The sequence below is a fragment of the Solanum verrucosum genome, unplaced genomic scaffold, assembly GCF_900185275.1.
Source record: "Solanum verrucosum unplaced genomic scaffold, falcon-dt-bn FXZP01000154.1, whole genome shotgun sequence".
Taxonomy (NCBI): Eukaryota; Viridiplantae; Streptophyta; class Magnoliopsida; order Solanales; family Solanaceae; genus Solanum; species Solanum verrucosum.
Genome location: NW_026020217.1, coordinates 298396 through 310135, shown reverse-complemented (window position 1 = coordinate 310135; position 11740 = coordinate 298396). Strand labels below are relative to the sequence as shown.

At 33.0% G+C, this 11740-nt stretch overlaps 1 protein-coding gene across 1 annotated transcript; it reads left to right on the top strand.

Moving 5' to 3' along the window:
- Positions 1-8470: 8470 nt before the first annotated feature.
- LOC125830762 (pentatricopeptide repeat-containing protein At1g62260, mitochondrial) lies at positions 8471-10614 on the top strand. The gene has a single exon (XM_049509933.1). The coding sequence runs from the start codon at positions 8518-8520 to the stop codon at positions 10522-10524; it is 2007 nt and encodes a 668-aa protein (XP_049365890.1). The 5' UTR covers positions 8471-8517; the 3' UTR covers positions 10525-10614.
- The last annotated feature ends 1126 nt before the right edge of the window (positions 10615-11740 follow it).

The window sequence follows — 11740 nt, the reverse complement described above, 5'->3', positions numbered from 1 at the left end:
GTTTTAAGGCGTTCTCAAGCAACAAATTTGAAGTGTTTGATTCTTTACCCAAAATATATGGACAGGTACTGTAATAGTAGGAATTGTTAAGCTTTATCAGGTAAAGTGGGATATAGAATAGAAAAGTTAGGTCTTTAGAATGGGTCGGATTTTCAACTAAAAATCTGTCTTTTTTTCTTATTTTCTTTCTTTGTACATGTAATCGTAATATATCATTCTCTTTATACTGTACCTCTCAAAATAAATAATAGTTCAACCACATAAACTTACATAATAAATTAGGTTCACAAAAAATAATAATAATCAAGTGACAATCAATATATAAGATAAAAAAATCAACCAAACTTACAACAAAAAATTCAATCAACTATTTAGCTAGATATTAATGGGAAATTAACGGATAAAAATCCTAACATTTTCAATTCAAAATGCAAAAAGTGAAAATTAAAATGAGATTTGAAATCCGGTCAATTAGACAAAATATTATTAATGAGTTTGTCGGAAATAGGAGGACATAGGCGGCTGTAGGGATGAGAGGTACCTTTTCCAGGTGTTCTCAGGCAATAAAAGAGAAGTATTTGATTCTTTACCCAAAATATATGGACAAGTACTATAATAGTAGAATTTGTCAAGCTTTATCAGGTAATTGAGGAGATAGAATAGAAAAGTTAGAATTTTAGAATAGGTCGGATTTTCAACTCAAAATCTTTTTTTTTCCTTTTCTTTCTTTGTACATGTATTTTTTAATATTTCAATCTCTTTATACTGTACATCTAAAATTAAATAAATTACACTAGCATGGGGCCTCTCTGATTGGACTTCACATCACATATTTTTTATGAGGCCCAATACACTATCTATTGGAGTCATTTCCCTATATATAATTTGTTTCAATTTCTTACAAAAGTACTCTGTGATTCATCTCCTTGTTCGGTTTTCTCTGCCATGGCTTCATCTTCATCTCCTTCTCTACCAGTTTCTCACAAAAGAAGTTGGGGAGTCTGAGTTTCCGTCATCTTCTCTTGGCAACAACAAAGTATCTTTACTTCGCAACCAAAAAAAATTGATGAGTCTGAGTCTAAGTCACCTCTCCTCCGCAACAACAACAAAAATATTAGGTCGTCTTCATCTTCTGTTGGGTCAATTTTACTTGCCCTCTAAGAAAATGTTGTTGAGTTGATAAAACTTGAGTTAATAGAATCGAACCTTCAACTCGAAATGTTGAAAACCCAAAAACACGCTGATGATATAATGAATGGACTAGTAAATCACATGGGATTTTTTCTTTTGTACACCATGAGTGGTTTGACAATTCAAGGATCAGACCACGTTGGTTGTTTGGGTGCGTAATTTACCATGCTCATTGTGATGCTTAATTTCGAAGTAGGCTTGGCAATGGGTTACACAATGACAAAATTAAAATTGGAGAGAATACAATTGATTGTTAAGGAGTTGAACAAAAAAAAAAATATATCTGATACTCTAAACCAAAGAAGTTTTTGATTCTGAGAATGGGAGGATAGAAATGGCTCATAGCGACGGCGCCGATGGCGATGTGAACCTGCAGGCTCCAGAATAGGAGGCACCGATGCAAATGATGATGATGCACAACAACTTAGTAATATGGTTAAAGTTGCATTGGTTGTCTAACGATCTACTGTATTGATTAATTCAAGCGACATGACCGCGTTTGATGATATCAAAATCGAAAAATGTTTAAATACATTTTGCTTGTAGAATTGTTTATCTCTTGGTGGTTGGGATATTTTTCATTTTCAATAATTGTGGCAACTTTAAATTTATGCACACTTGTGGAATCGTCTACGCCTCAGTGGTAGGCATATTCTTCTTTTTCGATCATTTTGATTGCAGAAGTAGGACAAAACTGTGTCTCATTAAAAGATTGAAAAAAATCTTTTGTTTGATTGTTTTTGAAATCCGATCAATTGGACAAAATATCATTAATGAGTTGGTCTGAAAAGAAAGGACAAAGGCGGTTGTAGGGATGAGAGGTACCATTTGCAGGTGTTCTCAGACATCAAAAGAGAAATGTTTAATTCTTTACCCAAAATATATGGATAGGTACTGTTATAATAGGAATTGTCAAGCTTTATCAGGTAATGGGGAGATAGAATAGAAAAGTTAAGGTTTTAGAATGGGGCGGATTTTCAACTCAAAATTTGTCTTTTTTCTTATTTTCTTTCTTGATACATGTAATTGTAATATTTCATTCTCTTTATAATGCACCTCTAAAAATAAATTAGAGTTTTCAATATGGGCTACCCACCCCATTTGGGCAAACAAATACATGTTTTGAAATTTGACCGGTCAGATCGGGCTAGCCTAATTTTTGTGTGGACCAGAAAATGGTCGGCCCATCCCACAAGTACATGGGCTATGGGCTTTGCTGGGCCAACCCTCTATTTTTAAAAGTATATTTTTAAATTTTTTAAAATTAAATTATAATTTAAAAATATAATAATAAATATCGACAAGACAATATTACATGGTGTTAGTGAAACTGCTTGTTAATCAAATACACAAATAAAATTATTAAGTTTGATTTCAAGGAAAAACATAAATAGATAAATAGAAATATTAATCTAATTGTTTTTCAATGATCATAATAAAACACAAAAATGACAATATTCCATGGGCTATGGCCGATGTAGTGATTCCCTAGAAATTTTAGGGAATTTTTATTTTATGTAGTACATGTTTTATAAACATAATTTTTATTTAAATTGTAATATTTCAAACTTTAAACAAATTTTGAGTTTAGACTCTTGTTATTTTTAATACTCTATTTCATTTTTATTTTTCCCACGGCCGACCCTATCCATATTTCTCAAGCCCCACAAATCGGCAGACTTATTCAGGCCGGTCTAAAAAGCTCTTTTCTTAAATGGGCTCCAAAAATCGTAGTTTGAACCCTATCAAATCACAGGTTAGGCCAGGCCAGCCCAACGGGCCTAGCCCATATTGACAACTCTAAAATAAATAAATTGCACCAGCATTAGGCCTCTCTAATTGGACTTCACATCACATATTTTTTAGACTACTTAATTATGCTATTTGACTATAGTTCAAATTAATTATATAAAATGGTTATTGTTTAGAAAATGGCTATAGTGGGTCCCACTTTTATTTGTATTGGACGTGCGAATCCCAATTGCCCTTTTATACAAACTTGCACTCAATCTCTTTCTTCCACTTTCACCAAATTGTGTCTTTAATTCTCTCAACCACCATAAACCCCTCAATCCCCACAAATCTCTCAACCAAATCAAATTCAAAATTTGAAAAGTTGAAATTAACCCTCGTTCAAATTCAATTTCAGGTAATTTTTATTTTTTTATTTTTTTATACCTTTATTAGTTTTATTATTTGTATTTGTACAATTTTTTGTTCTCCCCAATTTCTTCACAGTTCTTCAACCAAAATTTGTAATCGATTGGAATAGTAATTCCTACCAATGTAGTCATGGAGGAACAATCCCCATCAAAGAGAATCAATACAGGTATGCATTTGCATGCAATTGAATCTGTACAAAATTCATCTTTTTTGTTGGGTTTTACTCAAGACTTTGAAGCAATTGCAGGTTCTATTGCCAAATCTAAAAAAATAAAATTACAAGAAACATCTTCTAGTAAAAATGACTCAAAAACGAGTGAAAAAAGATGATTATGTTACAATGGACAAAGAGAAAGCAGAAGATTTTGAGGTATAACCCTATTTTCATTTTTTTTTCTTCAATTTGTATATGGGCAATTTAACTTGTATCACACAATAGATGGATTGTTAGTTCAGTAATTTGTATATATTACATTATCAAGAACAGCAGATGTATGTGTTTCAACTATTATTTGTATAATTTCAGCATTATTGAGAAGTTTGGATAATTTGTTTTGTATACTTTACGATTCTATGGGATTTAGCATATCTATGTTTGTTGTTGTTTTTATACTTTTTAGACCTTATTGTATATTTTCAACAATTATATACAATTTTTTTTGTATTTTTATATTATTAGCAAGTAGGCGTTTTAACTATTATTTGTATAATTTCAACATTACTGAGGAGTTTGTATAATTTGTTTTGTATACTTTTTGTGATTTGTATTTCTATCAATACATTTCTCATTTAATTGTATACGATTCTATGGATTTAGCGTAACAGTGTTTATTGCAGCTTTCTTACTTTTTAGACCTTATTTGTATATTTTTCATCAATTATATACAATTATTTTTTTGTATTTGTATATTATCAACATGTATACGTTTCAGCTATTTATTTATATAATTTCAGCACACACACACACACACTTATATATGTTAAATTTATCTTTCTTTATTTGGTAAAAGTCATATTTGGTAAGAAATTCTAATCACATACAATAATCATGATTTGTGGGATTGTTTTCCTTTTTAATAAACTAAATTTTTGCCTCATTAATTAAGTTAAGAGTCTAATTTGTACAAAAAAAATAAATTTCTAGAAAGATATACAATAGCTATTGAAACTATAACTATGTTACGTAATTAGGAAAACTATAAGTTATTTATGAAATTTTTCCTATTTTTTATGAGGCCCAATACACTATCTATTGAAGTCATTTTCCTCTATATAATTTGTTTCAATTCCTCACAAAAGTATTCTCTGTGATTCATCTCCTTGTTTGATCTTCTGTGCCATGGCTTCATCTTCATCTCTTTCTCTACCAGCTTCTCACGAAAAAAAAGTTGAGGAGTCTGAGTTTCTGTCATCTTCTCTTGGCAACAACAAAGTACCTTTACTTCGCAATAAAAAAAAATTGGTGAGTCTAAATTCAAGTCCGAGTCTAAGTCACCTCTCCTCCACAACAACAACAAAAACATTGGGTCGTCTTCATCTTCTGTTGGGTCATCTTTACTTGCCCTCCAAGAAAATGTTGTTGAGTTGATAAAACTTGAGTTGATAGAATCGAACCTTCAACTCGAAATGTTGAAAACCCAAAAACACGCTGATGATATAATGAATGGACTAGTAAACCACATGGGATTTTTGCTTTTGTACACCATGGATGGTTTGACACTTCAAGTATCAGACCACGTTGGTTGTTTGGGTGCATGGTTTACCATGCTCATTGTGACGCAAACTTTCGGAGTAGGCTTGACAATGGGTTACAAAATGACAAAATTAAAATTGGAGAGAATGCAGTTGATTATTAGGAGTTGAACTAAAAAAATTAATGCTCCAAGACTGAAGTTTTTTATTCTGAGAATGGGAGGATAGAAATGGCTCGTGGCGCCGGCGCCGATGGTGATGTGAACCCACTGGCTCTAGAATAGGGGGCACTGATGCAGATGATGATGCACAACAACTTAGTAATATGGTGAGAGCTGCATGAGTTGTCTCACGAGCTACTGTATTGATTAATTCAAGTGACATGACCGTGTTTGATGATATCAATCGAAAAAAATGTTTAGATACATTTCGCTTGTGGAATCGTTTATCTCTGGGTGGTTGGGATATTTTTCATTTTCAACAACACATATTCTTTTTTTTCGATCATTTTGGTTGCAGGATTAGGACATATTTATGTCACATTGAAGATTGAAAAAAATCTTTTGTTTGATTGTTTTTGCCAAAGTAATTTTTCTTTTCTTTTGGTGTAAAGAAGGCATGACATTTGCCAAAGTGTTAAGTCTAGTATTTTTCTTTTAATTTTGTGTAAAGAAGGCAATTTGTGTATGTAATAAGAAGTTATTAATACTAATTAATTAGCTTTGTTTAATTCTAAATGTCCAAAAGTATTTACCAGGTGTTATTGCTGCAACGTATAGGGCTAGTGTGATCATTAATAACATAAATAGAGAATATGTTGTAGTCCTTTACTAGAGAAATATTCACCACAGCTATCTATATTAAGAAACATCAGACATGTGATTTGTAAATTAGGTTGAAAGAGGAAAGGTCAAGTTGTGATATTGGACTCATGAGTATAAAGTGTTCTTTTTGTTTTTGTTTTTCTAAGAGATCATTCTCCGGACATTTTTTTTAGTTTGGGATTGGGGAGAGGTTAGATTAGGGGGACCATTACCATAATTTCTATTAGTGAACTCAATAACAAACAAAATGTTTAAAGGTATAAACAGATTTAGCAGATAAGAGAACCAAAGATAATATTAAATAAACACCATTTGCTTACCTAATTAGAAACAGAACGAATAGGTACCATCTATTTCTCAAACAGTAGGAAGCAGTGAGACAATGATCACTAATATTCAATGCACATGAAATTCTCGAAATTAGTATAAAAGCGAGAAAGCAAAGCAACAACCAAAAGAGGTATACATAAGCTACTTACCAAGCACTCCGGTGATCACAATAGAATATGAAAATATGATCATTTGGACCACTATTCACCACCTTTCGCTACCTCCAGTAAGAGAAGGTTTGTTAACAAGTGGATCACAAACAAAGGGCGCTCAAGAACTCCATGTGGCTTGATGTATCTATCATAACACTAAGAAGAAGAAAAAAAACAAATGTTTTATGTATTGCTCCTTTATATCGTGAGCTACCTCGCCAAACCTTAAATATTTTGAGACATAGGTGTTATTCATTTGATGATCAAAATATTTTATAGCAAATTAGGGTAACCCTAACAAGAATAAACAAGTATTTTATGGTCTTATCTATTAAAAAGACATTGAATTATAATTTACATTTTACACAATCAAATTTATAACTTGATCCAAAGTTTAGTCTAACACGTTTTCTCACTTTGAAGACAACCTAATAAATGGATCAATGGAAGCCATATAATTAATATTAATGGTATCTATTAAGCACAAATTAAATTGTGGTTATCACATTCACTATTTAGTAGCAAATTAGAGTAAATAAGAATATACAATCATGAACTTAGAGGGTGTTGAATTGACTCAAAAGTTGATCAAATCTCCATCTAAGATAAATTTTGACTTTTGAAAGTGTTTGACAAATATAAAAAATAACTTAAAATAAGTTGACAAGTGTTTGACAAAGTCAAAAATGACTTAAAATAAGTCAAAAATCAAAAGTAAGTCTCCCCCTACTTTTTATTTTTGACTTAAAAGTCATTTCAGTTTGACTTTTTATTTTTGAGTTAAATACTATTTTTTTAGGTCAATCCAAACGGGCGCTTAATGGCTTATCTATTTTTTTAGTTATAAAAATAATATATCATTTTGGATTGAGTATGAAAACAGAAAAGGGATCAAATTATTATTTGTAGTTGAGTCGGGTCTGAGATGAACTCGGAGAGGTAAAAAAATTGTATTTTTAAAGTTACGTGATATTTTTGAAATTAGAAAATTAATTTAAAATTATTTTTTAATTCAATTTGTTAAGAAAAGGGATAAATGTATATATCAGTTGTTAAACAACGGGGAGATATATATGCATTATTTGTCTAACAAGAAGGTATATATGCATTATTTTTAACTATGAATATATATGCTCTAAATCACAAAATTGCGGAATATATTTATCCCTTTTCCTCTACCCTCGTCGAGCGATAATTGAACTACTAACAGATTAATTTTACAATTTTTTTTGGTAAACAATCATATTGAAATATATACTCTTTTTATTTTAATTTATGTGATATCATTTTATTGAGCATAGAATTTAAGAAATAAGGAAATCTTTTATTATGTTTACTGAATTATCCTTGTTAAAGCACTTTAATGTTTATTTTAGTTGATTTTTCTTCATAATAAAATGTCAAGTGAGATCCAATAAAAATAAAGTAGAATGATGTTATTAAATAGCGCTATCAACTAAGAAAAAATAATATATATTTTTAAGCAAATAAAAAAGATTGTCACATAAATTAAGATCAAAAGAACCATTATAGAACTATTAAGATATTGATTTATCGGTTATCGGTTATCGGTTCGTAGACATGTTAAACCATTATGGAACCATTAAGATATTGCTTTATTGGTTACCGGTTTATTGATTGTTGATCATTACCCACTCAGTTATCAGTTTAACCGTTAAAATTTGACACAAAAAATAAATGATTGAAAATCATATAGAAATATCATGACAAATCAAACAAACCATACACATGAGTTGATAAATTACGTTTTTTTTAAAAATAACACTGACACATTGTAGAACAATCGAAAGTTTGAGACTGTCACAAATAAAAAAATATGAAACTAAATCCTACCGAATGATATAAATATAATATATTAATTTACAGTAGGATTATATGTTTAACACTTAAAGAAAAAACCTCAAAATATTAAGAATCAGCAACCTGAAAATAAAAAAAATCAGAACTATTATCAAAATCATTAAACTAATAGCCCATTACCAATAAATCAATTACTTTTCTTAGATTCAGATTATTAATTTCGATTCAGTTTTGAATAGTCTAATAGCACACTTAAGTTTATGTGATCATACAAGTAATATAGTATGAATATGATTACACAGTCAACTAAATTAAACCAGTGCTAAGCTGCTAATTATCCTGCCATGGCAGTTTGGTGGCGGAATATAAGCAGCTTAAGGAGGCAGCTAAGCTATCTGTATAGCAGAGACATTGCACCATATATAATTGTTCAACAATCAGTTCAAAAAATACGTTATCATTCAACATTGAGGCGCAAGATTTCTGATGCTGCTCCAGATATACGTAGAGCGAACAAGAACATCACGAATTTGATTCGAAATGGTCGATTAGAGGATGCACGGGAATTATTTGATAAGTTAACACATCGAAATACAGTTACTTGGAACTCAATGATTAGTGGGTATGTGCAACAGCGTGAGATTGTGAAAGCACGGTACCTGTTTGATGAAATGCCGCAGAGGGATGTTGTTTCTTGGAATTTGATGATTTCTGGTTATTTGTCTTGTAGAGGGAAAGGGTATTTGGAGGAGGGTAGGAATCTGTTTGATGAAATGCCTGAGAGAGATTATGTTTCTTGGAATACTATGATTAGTGGGTATGCTAAATGTGGGAGAATGGGTGAAGCGTTGGAGATTTTTGAATGTATGCCTGTGAAGAATGTTGTGTCTTGGAATGCGGTGATTTCGGGTTTTTTGCGTAATGGTGATGTGAAAACTGCTGTTGAGTATTTTAAGAGAATGCCGGAGAGGGATTCGGCTTCTTTTAGTGTACTTGTATCGGGTTTGATACAGAACGAGGAATTGGATGAGGCGGAACATTTTCTTTATGAATTTGGAGAGAGTAGTGATGGGAAAGAAGATATGGTTCATGCGTATAACACTTTGATTGCTGGATATGGTCAGAAAGGAAGAGTTGGTGATGCTAGACGCATTTTTGATAAAGTTCCATCTTGTAGTGGTCAGGGGATTAGCAAAAAGAAGAGATTTGAGAGGAATGTCGTATCATGGAATTCCATGATCCTGGCTTATAGCAAAGCAGGAGATATGGTTTCTGCTAGAGAACTTTTTGATCAGATGACGGAGAGGGATACATTTTCATGGAACACAATGGTTTGTGGCTATGTCCATGCCTCAAATATGAGTGAAGCATCAAATCTGTTTTCTAAAATGCCAAATCCTGATGTACTAACATGGAATTCAATGATCTCTGGATATGCACAGGCGGGAAAGTTGGAATTGGCACGTGATTATTTTGAAAGGATGCCCCACAAGAATCGGGTTTCTTGGAATTCAATGATCTCGGGGTGTGAAAGAAATGCAGACTATGAAGGAGCAATAAAGTTATTTAGGGCGATGCAACAGGCAGGAGAGAAACCTGATAGACACACACTCTCCTCACTTCTAAGTGTTTGTGCTGAAACTGTGGCATTGTTCCTGGGTATGCAGATTCATCAGTTAGTGACAAAGACTGTTATACCAGATATACCTTTAAACAATTCCCTAATAACTATGTATGCAAAATGTGGCAAAATACATGAAGCAAGGGCAATTTTTGAAAAGATGAAATTTCAAAAGGATGTAATCTCATGGAATGCAATGGTCGGAGGATATGCATCTCATGGTTTTGCATTTGAAGCGCTAGAGCTTTTTGAATTAATGAAGTGCCTTAAAGTGAGGCCAACTCACATCACATTCATTTCAGTTCTGAATGCATGTGCTCATGCTGGTTTAGTGGAACAAGGTCGGTTATATTTTAAATCTATGGAATCTGAATTCGGCATCAAACCTGAGATTGAACATTTTGGCTCCCTTGTGGATATTGTTGGTCGAGATGGGCAGTTTGAGGAGGCCATGAAAGTGATTAACACTATGCCAGTGGAGCCAGATAAGGCTGTCTGGGGTGCAGTACTAGGTGCTTGTAGGGTGCACAACAATGTTGAGTTGGCACGAATAGCAGCTGAAGCGCTAATGCGCCTTGAACCAGAGAGTTCAGGCCCTTATGTTTTGCTTTATAACATGTATGCGGATGCTGGAAGGTGGGATGATGCAAATGAAATTAGAATGTTGATGGAAACAAATAAGATAAGGAAGGAGCCCGCTCATAGCAGGGTCGGCTCTACTTCCTCATAGTGATTTCCGAAATTGTGAATCTTGATCACTCGAAGAATTTGGATTGAGTTGACTATGTTGGGGTTTAAGTCATTAGAAGGAAGACGTCACATGCAGTGTCCTGCTGAGCATTTGCAGTATTCCTTGCTTTGACAAATAATGCAACAATGCCGTTAAACCCCTATTTGATGTTTGGAGCATTTATGTCTGCAGTTTTAGTGTTGGAGTTCAAAGAATTGAGCATAGTGAATTCTAGTGAGCCAGAAGCTTGTTTCATGAAGAAACACCACTAACACAACATCAACTCTACTGATAACATTGCATGATCGCCAGGTTCGTTTGTGACTTTTATCTATAGTTGTTATAAAATAACAAACACATATAAGACGACAAATATAGAGAACAAATTTTTGAGGCATTTTATATCCCTTGAAGTTAATGTATTCGAAAAATTGATTTTGTTCTTTATTTGTGTATATATATAAAAGAACTACCGCAAGACTTTTCAAAAAATTGCTGCCTGTTTTTTTGGAGGAGCATATTGCAGGCTTCCAACAGAAGCTACTTGCTTGATTGCAAGTCTCTGGAGGAAGCTACTACAAGACTTTCAATAGTTGCTTGTAAGCTGCACGAGCAACTTGTTTAAACTAGTAACTTATTTAAATATACATTCACAATGTAATGTATTTACCTTTTTTATCTTCCATAATTAGTTGTTTTCTTCATTCAATCTTTGGCTCTCTCTCTGGTAAAGTTGTCTATCTTCTCGTTTTTTTTTATGACAAGGGAAACCCGCAACCGCTACCCTTTGGGTGCACACAGGGTAAAACCCCCGCTCCTATGCAATAGCTCGCAAACCACATAGGAGAGGTAACCCACACTAGGCAAGCCCGGTGTGACGAGCTTGACCCAGAAGGCAAACCCCTTGCTTTCGCTGGCAAGGGGTTTCCAACTTGAGACCTCCAACATGGAAGTTTCAAGCCCAAACCACTGGGCCACCCCGAAGGGTTTGTCTATCTTCTCGTCTTTGTATCTGGCCTTAACTTCAATGGCATAATGTATTGAGATCATAAATAATCCATGATGATAGAAATTGGGATATACCTAGTTCATAATGCTAGAAATTTAGGATAGCCAAGCCCCTATTAGGACAAAGGGAATACCTCTATGACTTGCACCTTGAGTTCTGGTTTATTTAATTTTGCGTAGAACTCGAAGAAATCCTAATCCTTCTTCC

Bases quoted from the DNA above. Each gene is read 5' to 3' on its own strand.
- LOC125830762 (XM_049509933.1), top strand. From the start codon at position 8,518: ATGGCAGTTTGGTGGCGGAATATAAGCAGCTTAAGGAGGCAGCTAAGC.